At 46.9% G+C, this 22,976-nt stretch overlaps 1 protein-coding gene across 3 annotated transcripts in view; it reads left to right on the plus strand.

The window, feature by feature from the left end:
• The window catches only part of ABCC6 (ATP binding cassette subfamily C member 6), a 63,410-nt gene that overhangs the window by 15,716 nt on the left and 24,718 nt on the right, over window positions 1–22,976 (plus strand). For all 3 annotated transcript variants that reach the window (XR_014785550.1, XM_084818609.1, XM_084818611.1), the window contains exons 11-21: window positions 1,344–1,436; window positions 3,435–3,638; window positions 3,722–3,868; window positions 5,282–5,369; window positions 7,734–7,803; window positions 9,859–9,985; window positions 13,936–14,112; window positions 15,862–16,029; window positions 17,432–17,612; window positions 18,925–18,985; window positions 20,688–20,784. Coding sequence is in view for 2 of the 3 variants with exons in the window: in XM_084818609.1 (XP_084674735.1) it covers window positions 1,344–1,436; window positions 3,435–3,638; window positions 3,722–3,868; window positions 5,282–5,369; window positions 7,734–7,803; window positions 9,859–9,985; window positions 13,936–14,112; window positions 15,862–16,029; window positions 17,432–17,612; window positions 18,925–18,985; window positions 20,688–20,784 (1,413 nt within the window). In the remaining variant the exon portion in view is untranslated. The remainder of the gene's footprint in view (window positions 1–1,343; window positions 1,437–3,434; window positions 3,639–3,721; window positions 3,869–5,281; window positions 5,370–7,733; window positions 7,804–9,858; window positions 9,986–13,935; window positions 14,113–15,861; window positions 16,030–17,431; window positions 17,613–18,924; window positions 18,986–20,687; window positions 20,785–22,976) is intronic.

The following is a 22,976-nucleotide window of genomic DNA, read 5'->3' on the forward strand; positions in this document are numbered from 1 at the left end:
AATTTTCCTACCCAAGACCATAGGATTGCTGTGCCCTTTAGTCAATGATGTCAAGCCTGATGAACTTAGATTCCCAAAGGTAAAAACACTGGTGGTAACAGACTTTGTGCCACTTTGCAAACAGCATCTGAATTCAGGTTGCTCAGCTGACAACAGGATGACTCCACTGATATGTAACAAATGGCTCCAGGAGACATAGCCAAGAAAGAAATAACTAAATGAAGTTCTGGGATGGCACAAATGTGATTTGGTTCCCCCTTAGCACACTCCATCCAACATGATTCCTGAAAATGAATGGTTAGAAGAAAAGGTAGATTGAGTAATAGGCCTGTAGGAGGGGTGGGGGAAGGCTTAGCTCTTGGTGTTAACTGTAGACGTTCGATAGCATATAAGTGAGACCTGCAACAAAATGTTGCAGCATTTCTACACCACCTAGCGCAAAGGTGTTGAACCTCTTTCAGTCCGAGGGTGGAGAAGCTCGTGGGGGTGGGTGGGGCCAAAGGCAAAGCCAACATACCCCAAATACCAGCATATTTTAGCTTCAAGCTGTTAGGGCCAGTAATTAAGTTTTAGGAGAGGCACTTCATTCTTAGGAGATTGAATGGATTAGGTGGTTAATGAACATAAGAACATCAGAAGAGCCCTGCTGGAGCAGACCAAGGGCCCATCTAGTCCAGCATTCTGTTCACACAGTGGCCAACCAACTATCAATGGGATACCCACAAGCACCCCCCTGCCCATGTTCCCCAGCAACTGGTGTACACTGCCGTGCTACGTCTGGTCCTGGAGGTAGCATATCCTTCAGGACTAGTAGCCACTGAGAGGCCCCAAAGGAACATGTAGCACAACAGGAGCTGTAGAGAGCAGCTTAGATGAGCTTTGCACCCAGTCCAAACAGACATCCATGGCTGTGACAGTGCAGCATGGGGCAACGTAGCCATGGGAAAATGGGACATATGAAACCATCTGACATGGAGCCCAGTGGCCCATCAAGGCCATATTATCTGCTCTGACAGTCGCTCTCCAGGGTCTCGGGCAAGGAAGAATCTTTCCTAGCCCTGCTTTCTGAGAAGATTTTTGGAGATGTGGGGGTTGATCGTGAGGCCTTCTGCATGCAAAGCATGTGCTCCACCACTAAGCGAGCCCTGTGTCACCGAGGCTTCTGATATGGTTTACATAGGGTTACGTGCAATGCCATTGTAATAACTTACCAATATTTCAACTCTTATCTCATTTGCCGGCTGTCAAATATAAGCTGTGTGGGCGTGCCCGTGCATGCATAAAAATATTCTCAACGTGCTCCTTTCACTTACACATTGCTTTTGATTTTTGCATCCGAGTAGCTCCTGGGACCATCTGCTCTGTCTGCTATCGGTGTCTTCTTATGTCTCTTGCCGCTGAACTTTGCAATCACCAAGAAGAGAAGCCAGTTCCAGGTATGGATTGCCACCTACAAACGATCACCAGATTTCTAGGATTTAAGCAGCCTTAACACTTTTTTCTTAATAGCCCGTCACACCATTGGTCCATCTAGGAACATAGGAACTTTCCTTAAACTTAGTCCAACCAGTGGTGTAGCAAGGACTGGGCTTTGAGGCCAGAGTCCAAGGCCCCACAGCCTGCGGGGTGGGGGGGCGGATGACCACCAAGAGAGTTGCAGGTAACAAGGGCACTGGAAGCGAACTCCATTTTTCTCAGAGTTGAGCCTAAGCGCTTTGAGATGTCTGATAGCTGTGATTTTGAATCAGAGTTGGAACAGCTAGATCAGAGCCCAGGGAAGAGACGGTCCCTAGCCAAAGCACCGGGAGAGTGCCAAGGCACTGAGAGAGATTCCTCCAAAGGCCTTGACAAACAGATGGCCCAGGCTGAGTCGCTACCTCCTCCCTCCATCATGAGAACCCAAGTTTCTGAGGAGGAGGAGGGGGGGGGTAGCTTGAGAGATGCTAGAGCATGTTGCAAAGCTAAGCAGGAAAGGTTAGGGGCAGGGCTCATATGCTCTGCCAGGATAGCCACTCTTGGAAGCCAACATAGGAGGGAGCCACTGTAAGGGAGGGGCATCCCCACAAAGCAGTTCTGGCCATGAGGTTCATGCCCCAACTGTCAGCAACTTCACTAAACTCCATTTGGTCTCCTCTGATTAGAGATCGCAGATTAGTTGTTTAGGGGCCTGAGGCAGTCTGAGAGCTTCCTGGAATCTGCATTTGTAAAGAAGCTAGTCTCTAGCAAAATAAAGTAGTATTAGCCTGAAGCTGTGTCTCCTTGCGTTGTTGACTGTGGAGGGGAAGGAACTCTCAAGTCACAACCCTCTTCCTCCTCCTCCTCCTCAGAAACTTGAGTTCTCACAGCAGAGGGAGGAAGCAGTGACTCAGTCTGGGCCATCTGTTCATCAAGGTCTTCTGAGGAATCTCTCCCAGCGTCTTGGCTCACTAGGGAGGGCCCCTCCCCTGGCCTCTGATCTACCTGGTCCAACTCTGATTCAGAGTCAGAGCTGTCAGACATCTCAATGCACTAGGACTCTTCCCTAACACTATTATCCAACGGTTCTATCAAAGTACAAAGCATAGGACAAGGAATGTGGCCCATCGAGCTACTACACATGGCAGGGCCTTTTCAGTGCTGGTACCCCAGCTGTCAAACTCTCTTCTGGTAGAGATTCAGCTGTCCTCTATGCTGTTGTCATTTCAGCATCAATTAAAAACCCATTCCTTTGTGCAGGCTTTGGGGGTGTAGGCAAGTGCTCTATTTGTGTGTTTTTAATGGATTGATTGTGTTGATGGTTTTATCATATTTTATTATATATTAAAATTAAATACATTGTGATTTTAGAGTCATGATTTTAATGTTGTTTATGTGGTGTACTGTGATTTATATAGGTTGTTATCTGCCTTTGGCTCTTTGTGAGGAAGAGCGGGATAGATAGAGATACAGAGATACAGAGATGCACTCCTGCAGGCCTCATGGGGGGCACCTTTGGTGTGACCGATCGTCACTGCTGGCTCCAGGTTTTGGAGGGCACTTGGGCAGGACACCCTCACTGGGCCCAATGAATCAACCTTCTCACCACCATTGAGCCCAGCTGCTTTTACTCCTCATCCTCTTTCTCATCATTGCTGCCGCTTGCTTGCTTGACAGGCAGAGAGCCAGGGAGCAAGTGGGCCGTGGCATCTGCTGTTCCTCCTTCTCACCACTGCTGTTGTCTGGGTGAGAGCGAGAGGCGAGTGAACAAACAGGTTGCAATGGTGGAGAGGAGGAACAACTCCAGGGAGCTCTTGTCAGTGGGCCCTTGCTGGAGTATGGACTCTTGGCAGGTGCCCAACCATGCCTACCTTTGACACCAGTCCTGTCGATTGCTGCCAACAAGCTCCCTTTTTTTCAGCAACGTGTTTTTTTTCCGATCGTAACAACAGTGATGCGAATCGGGCTCCCTCTTTCAGGAATCTCAAATGAAGTATAAGGACAGCCGGGCAAAACTCACCAGCACCATTCTCGGTGACATTAAGATCCTCAAGCTCCACGGCTGGGAGGAGAACTTTACAGGCAAAGTGCTGGCCGCCCGAAGCCAAGAACTTCAAGCCCTCAAGACATCTCAGTTTCTCTTCTCCGCCTCCCTTGCTTCTTTCCAGTCATCAACATTTCTGGTGAGTGGTTTCCGCCAACCTCTGCAAACGCACCCTGTGGCATCTGCTTCTCTTCATCCATTTTCCCCTTTCGTCCTTGACAGATCTCCTTCATCATGTTCACGGTCTACACGTTAGTGGATGAGGGGAACGTCTTGAATGCCCAGAAAGCCTTTGTCTCGCTGGCCCTGGTCGACATTCTCAACAGGGCTCATTCTTTCCTTCCCTTTTCCATTAATGCTGTCATGCAGGTGAGTCGCCGGTGGACTTCTTGTTTGGCTGCGTTGCACCACTGCAACAAGGAGTGCCTATAGCTCCCCACGACTCATTTTCCTGGCAGTCCATTCCTCCGTGCAGGCTGCCGTATGTCGTGCCCAGCGTTTATAGCCAAAGCTATCTCTCTAAGGCAGGGTCACCTCCAAATCATAGGGTGCCTTTGGGCAGGATGATCCCAATGGGCCCTCCTTCTTGAGTGGCTCTCTGTCTTCCTTGCCACTGCCCATTCACTTGCCCTCTCTGCTTGAGCCCGGTCAGGCCCACTGCCCAGGAAGAGAGGGGAATGTAAACGGAGGCTGCTGCTCCTTCTCCTTGCTCTTTTTCTGATCACTTGCTTGGAGAGGGCAGGTGAAAAGGCAGCAACTGCAAGGAAGAGGAGGAGCCAGGGAGCTCTGGAAGTCAGCAGTGGGCCTCCTGTTGGGCTGTGGGCCTTGGCAGGTGCCTGACCATGCCAGCCAGTGATGCCAGCCCAGTTATAAGGATGTATTTTATTTATCTGTTTAAGGTATTTTTAAGCTGCCTTTTAGGGCCAAGCCCTCACAAGGTGGCTTACGTTATATAAACCAATGGTGGGCAACCTGCAGCCCTCTGCCTAATTTCAAAAGCCTTCTGCAAGTGATCAAGAGTGATCCGGCCTTCTCTGCTGGGTAGAGAGGAAGGGGGGAGAGAAGGGAGTGTCATAAAGTGTGGGGGGTGGCAGAGAGAGAGAGAGAAAGGGTGTCATAAAGAGAGACAGGAGTGTCAGAAGGAGAGGGGGGTGGCAGAGAGACAGAGAGAGAGAGAGAAGGTGTGTCAAAGAGAGAAAGAGAAGGAAGTGTCAGAAGGAGAGAGAGAGAGAGAAAGGGGGTGGCAGAGAGGCAGAGAGATGGAATTATCAGAAAGAGAGAGAAAAGGGGGAGAGAAGGGAGTGTCGGAAGGAGAGAGAAGGAAAGGGGTGTCAGAGAGAGAGAGAGAGAGAGAGAGAAGGTCTGTCATAAAGACAGATAGAAAGGGGTGACAGAAAGAGAGAGAGAGAAAAAAGGAGTGGCCCCACTCACTGCTGGCTTTTACCCCACCCCTTGTGGGCATGCAGCCTCCGAAAGATTAACCCCAAGGGAATGTGGTACTGGTTGGATAGAAAAAAGGTTCCCGCCCATGACATAAACATAAAATAAAATGTCACAACTTTTAAAAGATCAGCCACAACACAGTATTGAAAAAGCAGCAATAGGAATGGATCAGTGGAAGTAAAACAGCCATTATTAATAATAACAGTAAATAACAAAATTCAGCCCACAGCAGAGTTCCCAGCAGAGGCAGGCGAAGAAATAGATTCTAGATGCGGCGGCAGCTGAATGATGATGAGCCGCCCTCCAAGCCAAACTGTCGGTGTGTTTGCTTTTTTCCAGGCAAAAGTTTCCATCAACCGTTTAGCTGCCTTCCTTTGTCTTGAAGAGCTGGATCAAACTGAAACAGGCCCTGGACCTTTAGAGTGCAGTAAGTACTGCCTTAGGAGCACTTTCCTTCTGTGTGTGGGATGCTCCCATTTTATCCTCAAAACAGCAATGTGTTCTTTTTTTGCAGCAGGATAGGCGAAGGGTTTAAGCCGTCTGCATCTGCTAGTGTTTGCAAAGCCATCCCTGAGCTAATGACACTGCTAGATTTGGTTTTGTCCATTGGTTAGCCAGTGCAGAGAGTCTTCTATTCATATATTTTCTTATACATTATAATCTGTACATCAATGCACATAGGGATCTCCGTCATTTGAAAATCCAGCCCTCTCCGGGCCCAATGGATCCCCGCTGCCTGTTCAGCTCGGCTTGCATTCGCGAGCCAAGCTGTGGGCTTCTCCCGAAATCCGGGAGGTGGGGTCATAAAAAGAGATTTGCACAAATTCCAGCCACAACTTGCGTGAATTGCGGCTGTAATTTGCGCACATTGCAGCTTCGATGTGCCCAAATTATGCAAATTATGGCCACGATTTGCAGAAAATCCATTTTAGGGGGGGGGGAGGCAACAGAAAGTCTGCGAGCTGGCCCGACTGGATGCAAGTTGAGCCAGCCCAGCCCATGGGGAAGCAAGCCGAAGTCGGGGGAGGGGCGAGCTGCTGAAAGCTCGGCGGGTTTTACCCCCCAGATGGATTTCTCTGACATTCCTAGTAACACATGAGAGAGAGAGAGAGAGAGAGAGAGAAGGAGGAAAGTAAAATAAAATAACATTTTCAGAAATAAACTCTTTTCCAACCTAATACGTATGCAGTTCATTCCAGGACAGAATAAATGGGGTCTGTATTTCTGTTAGATTTGAAGAGAAAGGTGTGTAATCGTATGTATTTCCAGAGCCAATCTAGAAGCAGCGTCGTGCATCCCATCAGCCATTGCATGGATGGCTTTTTCAAAACATATTGCAGACACAGGAGGGGCAGTCTGGATCAGGAACCTGGCATGGGGATCGGGGCTTTAACCCTTTGCTGCCCCCCACTGCAGTCCGGATCGATCCCTCCATGCCTGCTATTTGCATTCTACAGGGAGCAAATGGGAGCGGGACTTTTCCCAGGGCAAATCACAAATGCAGGAGACACAATCCAGATGGACAATTAGTCTAATAGCCTCCCCAGCCTCGTGCCTCCAGATGATTTCAACAACTCCCATCATGCCCAAACATTGGCCATGCTGGCTGAGGCAGGGAGGAGTTGTAGTCTTAAACGTCTGGAAGACACCAGGTTGGGGAAGGCTGGTCTGACGGTATAAGGCCAGTTTCGTATGTTCCTAACTTGCATGGGGTAGTGGTTAGAATGTTGGACTGGAACTCTGGAGATCTGGGTTCTAGTCCCTACTTGGCCATGTATCTCATTGGGTGACTTTGGGCCAGTCACTGACTCTCAAGCCTGATCTACTTCACAGGGTTGTTGTGAGGATAAAATGGAAAGGAGGAGGACCGTGTAAGCCTCCTTGGGTTCTTTGTAAGAGGAAAATCGGCAGGATATCAATGTAGTTGTAGTAGTAGTAATAAACAAACAAATGGGATCATTGTGAGACTAAATAACTCCTCTAAGGGCGCAATCCTATGGGGATAGTCATCCGCCTCCGAACTCAGAGGCAGCCAACTATCCAATGCAGGGCAGGCAAAGCGTGGAGGGGATCCTCTCCTCCACGCTCTGGCTGCCCTGCATTTGTGGCTGGCTGGATGGCTGATTTTTGCTGTCTGCTGGGGTGCCTCGGAGTGGGGTGGGGGGAGGACAGACAGTGCATAGGAAGTGTCATACCAGTCCCTCCGTGGTCCCTTCCCCTCCCCGCCCCCAGGACTGCCCCCTTTTCGGCTGTTCCACACTGCTCTTCCAAGCGCAGAGCCAGGGACGAACCACACTTCCTATGAGGGGGAGAGGGTGGGGAGTCAGATATCTGGGAACCAAGCTCAGAGCCCTGATTCCAAGCTCAGTTCCCATAAACCGAAAAATCCTATGGCCATCTAGACACTAGCGCCCGTAGGATTGCGCCCTAAACCTCTTGGAGAAAGGAGTGAATAAGTGTAGTCGGTAAATAAGGGAACATCCAGGTGTTCAAGGTTGTTGTTTTAAAAAAGTTGTATGGAAAGGCAATAATTAATGTTGGGTTTTAACCCCAGCATCTTACGTTGTTTCTAAGACAGTTCTTGTTATTATGACGACATTGCTTTTTTGTGAGCAGTGTAGAAAGCCGGTGATTATATCAAAGTACATATAAGTGGTTGTATTTTAGTCATATATGTTTTAGCTTTAGGGACTGGTTCACTGTTTTGCAAACAACTGTTTATCAACGCAATAAAGCTGGACTGAACTGATATAACGTGCGTGCGTACTTTTGTATGGTTTTTGTCTCTTAGCACAGGATTCTGTTACTGTAAGGAATGGAACTTTCAGCTGGTGTAGAGAAAGCCCTCCATGTCTAAAAAGGTAAATACTCTAAATACTCGTGGACCGTTTGGGTCTTCTGTTTTATTTGTTTTAAAAATAATTGTTTTCCCAGTTTTCTTGATTATAAACGGTGCTGGTGAAGGTCTCCTGAGATTTCCCTATCCTTCCAACCCACAAGAGAAACACAATGAAAAAACTGCAGGTTATTTAGTTTTTTTCTTCCTCTTCCCTCCCAATCGCTTTTCCTTTTGTGTTGTGTCTTTTAGATGGTAAGACAGAGGGCTGAGTCTGTCTTATTACTGATTTTTCTAAGCCATTCTGGGAGCCTTTTTTGACTGAAGAGTGGGGTAAAAATGCTAACTGGCCCAGTGCTGTGTTGTAGGTCTCTTACACCAGGTATTCTTTCTCTAAGGCAGGCAAGGATCAAAGGACCAGAGGCAGAAGATGTGCTTAGATACTGAGGAGGGTTCTCAAATACTGGATCAAGAAGGCAGTTGGAGATAACAAAGGGATTCCCCTTTGCGCCACCCATCCTCCATCAGAGGGCGAGAGGCACAAAAGGGAATCCTTTTGTTATCTCCAATGAGAGAGATAACAAAGTTATCTCCAATCAGAGAGATTGGAGATAACCTGGGGAGTCCTCCCAACGGACAGAACTTCCAGCAGTGGCTCCTCCAAGCCCCAGCCAAGTCCCTTCCCACACTGCTCACGCTCCAGTTGGGATGCAAGTGGCATGGGAAGCAGCAGCCCAACTCAGCCTGGGCTAATAGGAGCTGGCTCCTGCAAACCTTGGCCAAATCCTTTTCTCTGTGCCTCTCTCTGTGCAGATTTATTTATTTAATTACAACCTTTGACTCCTGCTCTACATCTAAAGAGATTCCAGAGCAGTGAACAACAAGAGATAAAACAAACGAAAGATAAGAAGAATGAAACATGATACTAAAATTACCCTTTAAAACACAGAGTGCCAATACAACTGAGGCTGGAAGGCTTCCAGCCTCAGTTGGAAGCCTTCCAACCAAGGAAGCCTTCCTGGAAAAGAGCAGTTTTCAGGAGTCGCCGAATTGGTGCCTGCCTGACCTCCAGAGGCAGGGAGTTCCATAGGAAGGGAGCCACCACACGGAAGGCTCTTCTCCTGGTGGAACCATTTAGGCCATAGGTCCATGTGGAACCACCAGGAACACGCCCTCTTATGGCCTCAGTGACGGGGCAGGTTGGTAAGGGAGAAAGCTCAGGTGTCCTGGTCCCAAGTTGTTTAGGGCTTTGTACACTAGTGCCAAAACCTTAAACCTGGCCTGGTAGCAAATGCATTTTATATTTTAAAAATTTTAATTTTAGTGGGTGGGTGGGAGCTAATGATGTCATGGGATGGGGAGGGCCTTTGAGGTAGAGCGCCCCCCCCCCCCGTGGCATCAGACGACCCACCAGCTTGGTCCAGGGAGGGTAATCTGGCCTCAGGACCAGAAGTGGTAGCCCTCCCCTGGTCTACTGACAGAGCTGACCCTGCCCAGTCTTTCTGGCCTTCTGTGGGACCAGAGTGCTGCTGATGCAGGACAGAGGGTGCTGGAGGAGAGATGTGCGGTAAAACCTGAGCTCCCAGTAGTTCTCCGAATTCCATCTCGAAGTCTGTTCCGTCTCAAGCCTGTATCAGATTGCCAGCATTATCTTTTTCTTTTCCATGAAAATCAGTGTGTTTTTTCACGCTTGCACATCAGTTGTGCACAGCCTTGAAATGGACGCATTGTTCTCTTGTTGAGTAAAGCTTATTTGCACGCATTTTTCAAACATACGCATTTTTTCAATGTGCCTTTTCCAAATGGATGCATGCTGTCAAACATATTGGTGGGGGGATCTTGAATCACATTGCAAGCTCGGGAACGTACAGCCTTCAACTGCAGATTGGGTCCGAGTCCGTGTGCGGTCCGGAAAGTGTGAACTGGGTAAATCCTGATAAAAAGAAACTGAAATGAAATCCTCATCATCCCAATCTTGGAGACTGGCTGCTGAATGCTTCCCCTTGCAATTTCTGTGCTTCCGTTCCACATCCTTTCTTGTTCCAGAAGCTCACTGGCAAATGCATTGCCATCTTTTCAGGATAAATCTTACCGTACCCCGGGGCAGTCTCTGTGCTGTGGTTGGCCAGGTGGGTGCTGGGAAATCCTCACTACTCTCGGCATTACTGGGGGAGCTGCGAAGAATTGGAGGCTCTGTAGCAATGAAGGTAAAACTCATTCTTAGCTTTAGGCAAACTGTGTCAGAAATGAATCGTCCTTGCCCCATCACAGTCAACGCCACAACAGACACAGCTTCAGGCTAATATGACTTCATTTTGCTCATGACTAGCCTCTCTGCAAATGCAGATTCAAGGAAACGTTCAGACTGCCCCAGACTCTAAACAACTAATCAACAATCCCTAGGCAGAGGAGATAAACCAGAGGTTAGAGAAGTTGCTGGCAGTTTGGGTATGAACCCCACGGCCCAGCTTGCTTCACAGTGATGCCCCTCCCTTAGGGCAGCTCCCTCCTACATTGGCTTCTAAGAGTGGCTATCTTGGTGGAGTGTCTGAGCCCCACCCTAACTTTTCCTGCTTAGCTTTGTGACGTGCCCTAGTGTCATGCCCCTCTTCTTCCTCCTCCTCCTCCTCGGAAATGTGAGTTCCCACGGTGGAGGGAGGGGGCAGGGACTCAGCCTGGGCCATCTGTTTGTCAAGGCCTTTAGAGGAAATCCTCCCAGTGTCTAGGCATTCTAGGAAGGGTCCCTCCCCCATGCCTTGATCTTGCAGTTCTAACTCTGACTCAGAATCGGATCTGTCAGACCTCTGAAAGGGCTGGGACTCATCTCTGACATCTTGTTCCTTTAGATATCATTCCGTTTAGCTTACCTTGGCCTTCCCCAACCTGGGGCCCTCCAGACTGTTGGACAACTGCTCCAACCTCAGCATAGCCAATGGTTAGGGATGATGGTAGTTGTAGTCCAAAACCTCTTGAGGGCATCAAGTTGGGAAAGGTTGGCTTAGCTTATTACTTTTCAGTCAAGGCATTCAGAATGGCATACATGGATAAAAATGCATCAGAATCACATAATACACAGTCAAGACAGCAGCCATCAAAATACTTAAAAGATGGCAGGAGCAGCACACTAAAAAAATTCAATCAGATAGCAAGTCATACATTAAAATCTGACTAAAAGGTATTTTAATGACTGTCTGAAGACCAACAATGATCTCTCTATTGGGAGGGAGTTCTAGCAACTTGGTGCCACCACCGAGAAGGCCCTGTCTCTTGTATCCACCCACTTCCAAGTTCCACAAAGTTTTCCAATGGCTGGATTGACACAACAGGTGTCTAGATAAGAATTGGAGATAGCACTTTTCTCCCTGGGAGACACCTTTTTTCCCTGCACCAGTGGAGACTGATGGCTCCAGCTTCAGTGGGGCTATGAATCCATTCTAGATTTCAGTCAGATCCAGCCAGAACTCTAAAGGAGCTATCCAAGGTGCCCAGCCTATTTGGGGGCTAGGTTTCAGCATCTTGGATAGCTCCTTCAGAGCTCTGGCTGGATCTGACTGAAGTCCAGGGCGGGTTTGCCACCCCATGACATTGGCATCACCAGCCTCCACTGATGTGTGCTATGCAACAGGACCACACTCAGTGGTGTAGTGGAGCCAGGGTTCAAATGGTTAAAGCCAGTGGAGGCTGGTGGCTCTGATTTTGGTGGGGCTAGCTCTCACTGAAACCTAGAATGGATCCACAGCCCCACTGAAATTGGAGCCACCAGCTTCCACTGCTGTGCAATCAAAATGCAGTGTTGAGTTTTGCTAGGAAAAATGTAATTTCTGGTTCCCCTCCCCCACCGCCCCCACCTTGCCTTTATGATCCAGAACTATTGAAATTATGAGTGTTGTGTGGATTGCGGTCCTGATAGCATCTTTCTGTTCAAAATAAAAGAGGCCATCAGCGAGGCAACTCTTTCTTCCTTCCATTACGTGATGGCAGGAATATACTAGCTATGCTTAGAGGTGGTCTCTTAAAAGGTTTTGACCTTTTAAAATCCTTCAACCAGGGATGGGGAACCTCCAGTCCCCATGCAGCCCACCAGCTTCCCTGCCTGAGCTCCGTTCACTGATCAGAGATACCGAGATCACTTATGGAAGATAAGACTGTTTCTCTGCTCCCTGCCCTCGCTGAATTAAGACATGTTTTAAAACCCCTCCATTGGTGCCAATGGAGGCTTTTAAAAAGCCTCATTGCAGCGGGGGGGGGGGCTTCTCTGCTGTGGCACCCCAGTTGTGGAATGCCCTCCCCTTGGAGGCCCAATTGGCACAGATGTTGGTCTCCTTTTCGCACCAAGTAAAAACATGGCTTTTTACCAAAGCCTTTGAGGGCTAATTGCATTCCCTAGCACATTGTTTTAGCTGTTTTATTATTTTAGATTTTAACTGGTTTTAGCTTGTTTAATAGTTTAATATGTTTTTAGGTGTTTACATTATTTATTGTTTAATACTGTTTACATTGATTTTATCTGTATGCCGCCCTGAGATCTTAATGATATAGGGCTGGATAGAAATGTTTTAAATAAATAAATAAATAAATAAATAAATAAAATACATTTTCGGGGGGGTGGCTGTTAAGGAGGGAAGGATTAACCCTCCCCAACACTGCAAATCACCCCGCCCTTTGTAACATCACCCCTCCCCTGATGCAAACTTTTTTTTTTTTTAAAGCCTCCATTGGTATCAATGGAGGCTTTTAAAAACCTGATTGCAATGGAGGAGGGGCAATGTGTGTGTGTGTGTGTGGGGGGAATTACATCATGGAGCCACACATGTCAGCAGTGGGGTAGCCCCGCCCATTTCAGGGCATGTGGCCACCACCACTGTGGCCATGTGGCCCCTGGCATCCTTGCTGGAGCCAATTCAGTTCTTGGGCTGAAAAGGCTTCCCACCCTTGCCCTAAAAAGTCTTGAGTCTTGAGTACTTCAGGGAGTCTCTCTTCCTCCTGTATGAGCTCCCTATCCCTTTGTCTGCCCCCACCACCACCCCGGGCATTAAGATCTGTTCTTCAGTCTCTGCTCTGCTCTGCTCTGTTCTTTCCATCTCTTTGGGAATTTAAATGGGCAAGGAGCTCAGCCTTTTCGGTTGTGGCCCCGTGGTGGTGGAATCCCTTCCCCCTTGAGGTCAAGTTAGCAAAATCCCTTCCTGCCTTTTTGGAGGGGAGTAAATTCTTAACTTATTTTGTGATTTGTTTCTGCCTTGCTAGATTTTAACTGGTCTGTTTTGGAGCTTTGACACTCAGCCGTTGTCTTGTCTGCGATTTTTGTCATGGTTATTTGAGAACAGGAACATTTTGTTATGGAAAAGGATAATATGAGTAGAATCCCATGCTAGTCCAATGTAGAGCAGACCCACTGAAATGAACAGGGCATAGGTTCGCAGTGACTAAAGTCTAATTCATTTCAATGGGTCTACTCTATGTAGGACTAACATTGGATAGTACCCTATATTTTAAAAGTAAAAATAAGAAAATGAGCATCCGTAGCCATGAACGTGCCCGGTCAGCCACCCCAAATATAACATGTTTTAAAAAGAAATAAAGAATGCTGCACCAAGTACTGTCAGCCCTGATAGGTCTCAGACCTGTTTGCCACTGCCCCTTTCACCTGCCACTCTCTGGATAGTCATTCCTCTGCCCCCCCCCCGCCAGGCTGTGGACCCCTGGACTTCAGTCCTGAGGTACAGTCCTAGCTGCACCACCACTGTCCCGCTGCATAAACAGATGCAAGTATTTTGAAGCCTTTTATCAGGGACTTTTTTCTGTTTTTCTCCATAACAATGAGGGCTAGAATGTTTATTTATTTATTTATTTATTAAATTTATTAATCACCCATCTGGCTGGTCACCCAGCCACTCTGGGCGATGTACAAAACTTATAATAAAACAGCTTAAAACAGTAAAATTAAAAACATTTTCTAAAATACCCTAACCCACGCCAAATGCCTGCCTGAACAACCATGTTTTTAATGCATGGTGGAAGCTCATCAAAGAAGTTTAATTTTGATGTTTGATTTAACGGAAAAAACAAGACTAGCATCCCGCAGGAATCCATAACCCTTTGCTGAACAACAATCCCCGGTGCTGAATCTGCTGATCATCTCTTCCTTTCCGTTTCCCAGGGCACGGTAGCATTTGTTCCCCAGGAATCCTGGATACAAAATGCCTCTGTGGAAGACAATATCACCTTTGGAGAAAAGATGGATCGGAGATGGTATGAGCAGGTGGTTGGAGCCTGTGCGTTGCAACCGGACCTGGACAGCTTCCCTGATGGAAGTCAAACAGAAATAGGAGAGAAGGTTCTTGGCTCATTATTTGGAAGATGTAAAACTGGGGGAGGGGAGGGCTCCACAGATGTTGGGTGCACCCACCTTAAAGGATCCCAAACATAACTCATTTTTGGTTTTTCATGTTTATTCTGTGAAGCGCTTTGCGTTTCTCTTTAATAAAGGGATGCGATATATTCAGATAAATATGGGAACATAGGAAGCTGCATTATGCAAGTTTCATAGGAAGTTGCATTAATTGAAATTAATAATAACAACAGACTGCACTGAGCTAGTTGAACCAGTGTTCTTGACTGGACCCCCATTCAGGTGTTCTCAACCTGAATAGGGCAAATGCGTGAAGGGAAGGAGGGTTCCAGCCCCACCCCTCTCCCCCCTCACATCCATCACCCTGAACTCATGGAGAGCAGCAGTCTAAAGCAGAGAGCCTCCTGAAAAACCCGTCTTCTGGGTCTCGTGGAGAGCCTTGATGGGTACGTGCAGAAGGCCCCAGGTTCAGTCCTCAGGATCTCCATGTAGGGCTGGGAAAGTCGCCTGTCTTTCTGGCAGGAGACTTAGCTTTTGCAAGTCAGTGTAGATCAGCATGCTCCAATCTGGTGCCCTCCAGATGTGTTGGGCAACAACCCCCATTATCTTCAGCTAGAATGGGCAGTCGCTGGGGAGAGATGGGAGTTGTAATCCAACACATCTGGAAGGCACCAAGTTGGGGCAGGCTACTGTAGATGCTCTGTTGTTGTTGTTGTTGTTGTTGTTGTTGTTTACATATCTGTACTGCCCCATAGCCAAAATTCTCTGAGCAGTTTACAGACCATTAAAAATAATTGTATGAAGTGTAAAACCATTTACACAAAACAGATAAACAGACAGTACACACAGAGACAACATACATCTAAAAACAATTTTAAACTGTCAATCATAAGACAAATCCAGGACCTGATTAAACCTCATCATATGTTGCCCGATGCCTGAGAAAAGAGAAAGGCTTTAACCTGGTGCCGAAAAGATAACAATGTTGGAGCCAGGCAGGCCTCATTGGAGAGATCATTCCACAATTAGGGGCCCCCCACCAAAAAGGCCCTCTTCCTTGTTGCTGCCTTCCAAGCCTCCCTCGAAGGAGGCACTCAGTGGAAGACCCCAGATGTTGATAGTATTGTCCGGATAGGTTCATGTCCAGAGAGGCGCTGCAGCAGGTACTGCAGTCCCAAGCCATGTAAAGCTTTATAGGTTAAAACCAGTGCATTGAATCAGACTTGGAAACATACAGGAAGCCAGTGCAAGCAGGCTAGGGTCGGTCTTATACGTTCAGACCTTCTTGTCCCTGTTATCAACTCTTGACTGGCCATGTTTTGCATGAGCTGCAGCTACTGAATCATCTTCAAAGGCAGCCCCACATAGAGAGCATTGCAGTAATCTAACTTGGAGGTTACCAGGGCATAGACAACTGATGCTGGGTTATCTCTGTCCAGATAGGGGTGTAGCTGGGCCACCAACTGAAGCTAGGAGGCAGCTTCTGATGTAGAACCAGTGTTTAAATGGATGGCCCTGCTGCTGTACACAGCCTGGGTGTGCATTTTTCAATGCAACCCGCAAAGCATCTTCCCAGCCAACCTGGGCTTTTACTGATGCAGGAAATGGGGAAAGCCAATTTAAGCCTCCCTCACAACCCCCCCCTTTTCATCCTTGTTTGAAACTGCGTGATTAAGTGTGTGCATGAGAGAGAGAAAGTTGCAGATAGAGAACCATGCTATGTCGCCAAAACAGGGCATAAATATTTCTGGAGGACAGAAGCAAAGACTCAGCCTGGCACGTGCTGTTTACAAGAAGGCAGCGATTTATCTTCTGGACGACCCCCTATCTGCTGTGGACTCTCCAGTCGGACAGCACATTTTTGAACAAGTCCTGGGGCCCAATGGCTTACTGAAGAACAAGGTACATCAATTAGGGATGGACCAACAAATTACATTTGAGATCGCTAGGCTTTGCCAAACATCATCTCGCCGTTCTCCTCATGCCTGGTCCCTGTTTGCGTTGCAACCGCTGCTTGCCGTGCACAAATGGGAAAATTCCGTCCATCGAACAGCGATCGAATGTGAAATTTGCGCAACTTTTCTCCATAGACTGAAGCAGGGCTTTCAGTCCAGAGGGGGAAATTTGCGTAAATTAGGAAATGTGCACAAAATTGGACTAGGAAAGTTGCATAAATCAAATGCGAGCACAATTTTATTTGCAATTTACAAACGTTTTTGGCAGACACATGTTCACGATTGCATTTGGGGCTTTGAACACGGCACCCCTGCATGTTTTGTGTGCAAAAACGAAATTCTTATACATCCCTAACTTACATGCTCAACCTCAGATGTATGTCACTATATCAGGAGGAAGAGAAAATGTGCCCCCCCACCCCCAGATATTGATGAACTACGATGCCTATAACTCTTCATCCTTGGCAGGCTGGCTGAGACTTAAGGATGTTGGAGAAATCCATAACAGAATCAAATGAGTTCGGTTTTGTATGAATCTGACCCTCGGTTTCTGCAGCGAACCAGCTTCTCCTGAGTTGCATAGATTCCTTGGACTTGCTGACTGGGTTTTTTTTTTTACTTTCCGGAATTTTATGCAAAGTTAGTTGTAGAAAAATACATACAATTAAGAAAAACCAGCCAAAAATGCACATTTCTCCCATAGGATAAAGTATGAAAATGCATTGGGGGGATTTGCGCATTTGGGGGGGGATTTGCACATTTTTGCAAGTGCTAATTTGTTAATCCTAATTTGCTAATTTGCTAAAATGCTAATTTGCTAATCCACGAAATTGGAAAAATCTGATTTCTCAATGAGCGGATGATAGAATGAAAGGCACCTGACAATCTGCAAAATGCAGATGGAATTGATTTTTCAAAATCCGTACATCCCTATTGGGGCTGGTGGGACTTGGAGTCCAAGAACACCTGGAAGGTGACAGGTGTGGTAGACCCTGTTCTGTATGGATGCTTTGGCTTTGGTGACTTGGAAGGAATCCAGTGTGCCATGCTAAAATCCACCAGTTGGATATAAGGCAGCCTTCCCAAACCCAGGCCCTCCAGATGTTTTTGAATACATCAGCCCTAACCAGCATGGCCAGTGATAAAGGTTGAAGGGAGTTGTAGCCCAAAACATCTGGAGGGCACCAGATTGGGGAAGGCTGATGTCAGGTTTAAGTTTCCAAGAAAGGAGCACACCAGCACGGCTACTTTATCGTTTTAGCACTATACCAGGGGCCACTTCTCCAAAATTCTGATGGACATCATGTAGCAGGTTAGTAAATAACAAGGTTTGTTCCCTTCCTTTCCAGACTCGTGTTCTGGTGACTAATGGAGTCCATATCTTTCCCAGAGTGGATCATATTATTGTAATCATGAATGGAGAGATCTCCGAAAGTGGCTCTTTCCAAGAACTTGTGCAAAGACAGGGCGCTTTTGCAGACTTCTTGAGGTCACACAGCACAGAAGAGAAAGAGGATCAGGATTTACAAGGTACAGCAGGTCATCCTCCTGGCATTTGTGTTCAAATCTACTGATACTACCGACACCCGGTGAAATAGTCACTGAGGAATGAACCAATCAGCTACTGCGATTTGTTTGAATTCAAGCCCCTTCCCATGTTGCTTCTGGGTTGTAACGATATCCCTGACACACAAACATTTTAATGGCCCCATTCAGCGGCCATTTGTCCCCCAGAATGCCTCATGGAATGATGCTCCATCACGACACAGCATCATTCCGGGGAACTATGGCAGAGGTGGGTGGACGTCAGGCTTGCGGGATCTACATTATTACAAGAACCACATATGCTAAGAATTAAGGAGCAGGGCACTTCAGAGCACATGGAATTGTTGATGGGTTCCAGAGCCAAGCTCACAAGTCCCTTCACACAAAACCCAATCCTGGTTCCCCCCACCCACACACCCCAGCATTCTTGGCACAAACTTGCATCATCTAAAAACAAGGAAGTGTTTTCTGTGTCCCTGTCCTTGTCTGTCTCTGTCTCTGTCTCTCTCTGTCTCTCTCTCTCTCTCTCACACACACACACACACTATTACTGTTTTTCCCCTCATCATTTACTTTTAATGACTATAAGCTGTCTTGAGACCCCATCTGGGCATAGGGACTTTATTACATTAAATGGTATAGAAGTATCAATAATAAATAAACATAAATAAGGCAGGATAAAAATGATTTGATATATACATATTCAGATGTTATCAATTGAATACAATTAATCAACTAAGGGCATAATCCTATGCATGTTTAGACAGAAAAGGTCCTATAGAATTGACTCCTAAAGACCCATGGAAAAGTTGACCCATGAGAAAAGTCAATCAGACTGTGGCCAATGGTGGGCGGAGTCAGATCTAATGGTGGGTGGAGTCAGATGCAAGGGTGGGCAGAGTTTGCAGCATTACAGGATTACATATATTTGTGGGGGGGGTGTAGAGAGGTAAAACAGCATGGAGTTGCACCAAGCTGGAGAGGAAGCGATTCCTAGGGGGGCCATCTAGACAGCAAGAGTTGACCTGCAGCATCCAGTGAGCTGGATAATGCTGAGGACCACATTAAATTAGACCCACAGATCTATTAGGATTTCAGCCTCAGGTTTCTGGTGACAGCCCTATGAAAAATGTTATGACAGAAGGTTTAGCCAGCTCTGTGATTTGGGCGAGAAAATGTCCTATGAGATGAACATTTGGAGTTTTGTGCATTTTCTCTGAAGTGGAGCTACACATTACCTTCCAATGTACATTTTCATGTATCTATAAGAGATTTTGAACCTTTTTAAATTCCACAGGTGCAGGAAGTGCTGGGATTATCCCAACAGGACATATGACCCGCTGGAGAAAACTTGGACAGTAAGTAGTAGAAAGAGAGTGCATTTAGTCACCAAAGTGAGATTATGCTCGGAAGCTCGGAAGGTGGCAATGAGGGAGAGGGCCTTCTCAGGTGTGGCCTCCCATCTGTGGAACGAGCTCCCTGGTGAGGTCCGCCTGGTGCCAACATTGTTATCTTTTTGGTGCCAGGTTAAGACCTCTCTCTTTTCCCAGGCATTTGGCAGCACATGATGAGTTTTAATTGGTCCTGGATGTGTCTTTCGTTATGACTGACTGTCCAAAGTTGTTTTTAGGTATATGTTGTTTGTGTATATTGTCTGCGTGCTTTTATGTCAATGGCTTTTAAACTTTGTATGTTGTATTTTAATGTTTTAACTTCTGCAAACCACCCAGAGAGCTTTGGCTATGGGGCGGTATAGAAATAATAATAATAATAATAATAATAATAATAATAATAATAATAATAATAAGCCCACAAGCTCCTCAAAACTTAACAAGGGGCATTGCCACTTACCTAATGATACTTTTACTGTGATGAAATGGATGACAATTAACTGCTGCTGGCACAGGGTGGGCCTCCTTCAGGGTCTGCATGGAACAGAGTGCGGTGTGGATCTTGTCCCTCTGAGAAAAGCGGCCTATGGAGAGCAAGGGGAGATGCAGAGAGAGTAGCAAACAATAGTCCATAGAGGGACACAGTAGTCCCGTCGGAAAGACGACTTGCTTTTTTTTCTCTTCCCTCCCTATCCTTTTTTCCTTTTCTGTCATATCCGTTTAGAACATAAGCCTGTGGGCCAGGACTGTTTTTTTATTATTATTATTCATTGTGTGTAAGCCACTTGTTTTTATTGCTTGTTTGTAAGCCATTTTTTGGATGAGGAGTGGGATAGAAATGGTTTAAATAATGAACTATTTTTAAAAAATGAAATAGTACCCGAACCTGGCATTTGTGAGGAAGTGAGAGGAACGGCAGAGTAGTGTCACCTGAGGGCTCAGCCAGTGTTCCTGCCTTTCCCCCCGCAAATCCCCCCCCCCAGTGGAGGCTGGTGGTTCCAATTTCAGTGGTGCTGAACCTATTGGGAGAATAGGGTTCAGCACCTTGGATAGCTCCTTTAGAGTTCTGACCGGTTCTGACTGAAACCCAGAATGGAATTGCGGCCTCACCGAAATCGGAGCCACCAGCCTCTGCTGACCACAAAATGGCTGCCATGGGAGGTGTGACTAGTCACAAGGGACAAGAAATCTGCCCCAAGAGTACAAGGCAGAAGTAGGGGATGAGCCCCAACATGCTAAACTGCCCCCTTTGAACACACTGACCCACAGACACCTATTTTACAGAAAGCAAACAGGGTTTTTTTTCTCCCCTGGTGTCAGCCATCTCATTCCTCATTCTCTCTCTCTCTCTCTCGCACACACACACGCGCGTCCCTCCTTTCTCCTCCTCACTGCAACTTTAAGAAGTGTGAGAGGTAGGGCACCTGAGTATCTAGAAAGGTATCTAGGGGCTCATGTTTCCTACCCCTGAGCTATACCAGCAGAGTGCCCTGCCGGCGTATCTGTCCTTGGAGCGGTGTATCTTGCGTTCCATCACATGGCGCAGAGCTTCTGCCAAATTCTAAAACCCTTTAATTGGCGGAATTTGGGTGTAGGGTGATGCCCCGAGTAGAGCCTTTGGTAACGTGATGACCTCCATGTATAACTTTAACTTTTTTTCCCATAAAAGGTCTTCTCAATCTCCGACGGAGAGAGATGGTTACGAACCGGTGGATGTGGAAAGGGGAGAATCCGTTGCAGGAGGCGAGAAGCAGCTCACCGGACGGGTAACTCCAAGGCGCTTAAAAGAAGAAGAAAACCTCAGGCAGTGAGAAGAGGTGTAACGCCCCTTCCGATCACAAGCCAGTTGCTATAGGGCTGCCTGGCCCAACTTTGCACCCTTCAATTGTGTTGCATTACAACTTTCTTTATCCACAGCCAACACTGCCTGTTGCCACGATGGCTGGGGATGGTGGGAGTCATATTCCAACACATCTGGAAGAAAGGTTGGGCAAGGCGGGTGTGTAATATCAGCTGCAGCTGATCAGGATCATTGAGAAGCAGCAAACAGGCATGGGATGAAATCCTGTGCATCAAGGACAGAGGTCCTCCAGATGGTGTTGGAGCCCATCTCCAGTCCCCCCTGACCATTGGCCATGCAGAATCTAACCAGTTCAGTTGCTGACATCTCCACTTTTAAAACAGGTAGCAGGTGATGGGGCAGCCTAGTGGCTCTGTTATTGGTGGGGCTGTGAACCTGCTCTGGGTTTCAGTCAGAACCAGCCAGAACTCTAAAGGAGCTATCCAGGGTGCTGAACCTATGTTGAGGCTAGGTTCAGCACCTTGGATAGCTCTTTTTGAGTTCTGGCTGGTTCTGACTGAAACCCAGAATGGATTCACATAGGGATGCTGGAGAAATCCGCTGCAGACTCAAATGAGGCTAGATTTATTTATTTATTTATTTAATATTTATTTATTTATTAAATTTCTTACTCGCCCATCTGGCCAGTCACTCGGCCACTCTGGCAAAGTACAATGGTACAACTTAAAACAGTAAAATTACACATTAAAACGTTATTTAAAAATACCCTTGTTGTTGTTGTTCAGTCGTTCAGTCGTGTCCGACTCTTCGTGACCCCATGGACCATAGCACGCCAGGCCTTCCTGTCCTGTGCTCTCTCCCAGAGCATGCTCAAGTTCATATTCATTGCATCAGTGATGCTATCTAGCCATCTCATCCTCTGCCGTCCCCTTCTCCTTTTGCCTTCAGTCTTTCCCAGCATCAGGGTCTTTTCCAAAGACTTTTCTCTTCGCATTAGGTGGCCAAAATATTGGAGCTTCAGCTTCATTATCTGTTCTTCCAATGAGCACTCAGGGTTGATTTCCTTTAGGATGGACTGATTTGACCTCCTTGCAGTCCAGGGGACTCGTAAGAGTCTTCTCCTGCACCACAGTTCGAAAGCATCAATTCTTCGGCGCTCAGCCTTCCTTATAGACCAGCTCTCACAGCCATACATTACTACTGGGAAAACCATAGCTTTGATTATATGGACCTTTGTAGGCAAGGTGATGTCTCTGCTTCTGACTATGCTGTCTAGGTTTGCCATAGCTTTCCTCCCAAGGAGCAAGCATCTTTTAATGTCATGGCTACAGTCACCGTCTGCGGTGATCTTGGAGCCCAAGAAAGTAAAATCTGTCACTGCTTCCATTTCTTCCCCTTCTATATGCCAGGAAGTGATGGGGCCAGATGCCATGATCTTCGTTTTTTTAATGTGGAGTTTCAAACCAACTTTTGCACTCTCCTCTTTCACCCTCAACAAGAGGTTCTTTAGATCCTCTTCACTTTCTGCCATGAGGGTGGTATCGTCTGCATATCGGAGGTTGTTGATCATTCTCCCAGCAATCTTAATTCCGACCTCTGATTCATTCAACCTGGCATTTCTCACGATGTACTCTGCATATAAGTTAAATAAGCAGGGTGACAATATGCAGCCTTGTCGTACTCCTTTCCCAATTTTGAACCACTCGGTTGTTCCATGTCTGGTTCTTACTGTTGCTTCTTGACCCTCGTACAGGTTTCTCAGGAGACAGGTAAGGTGGTCTGGTACTCCCATCACTTTAAGAATTTGCCACAGTTTGTTGTGATCCACACAATCAAAGGCTTTAGCGTAGTCAGTGAAGCAGAAATAGACGTTTTTCTGGAATTCTCTCGCTTTCTCCATTATCCAGCGAATGTTGGCAATTTGATCTCTAGTTCCTCTGCCTCTTCGAAACCCAGCTTGTACTTCCGGTAGTTCTCGGTTCGCATACTGCTGAAGCCTAGCTTATAGGATTTTGAGCATCACCTTGCTGGCATGTGAAATGAGCGCAATTGTGCGGTAGTTTGAACACTCTTTGGCGTTGCCCTTCTTTGGAATTGGAATGTAAACTGACCTTTTTCCAGTCTTGCGGCCATTGTTGAGTGTTCCAAATTTGTTGG

This window comes from Heloderma suspectum, chromosome 12 (assembly GCF_057233095.1).
Source record: "Heloderma suspectum isolate Gila_16-S chromosome 12, 16-S_ref, whole genome shotgun sequence".
NCBI lineage: Eukaryota > Metazoa > Chordata > Lepidosauria > Squamata > Helodermatidae > Heloderma > Heloderma suspectum.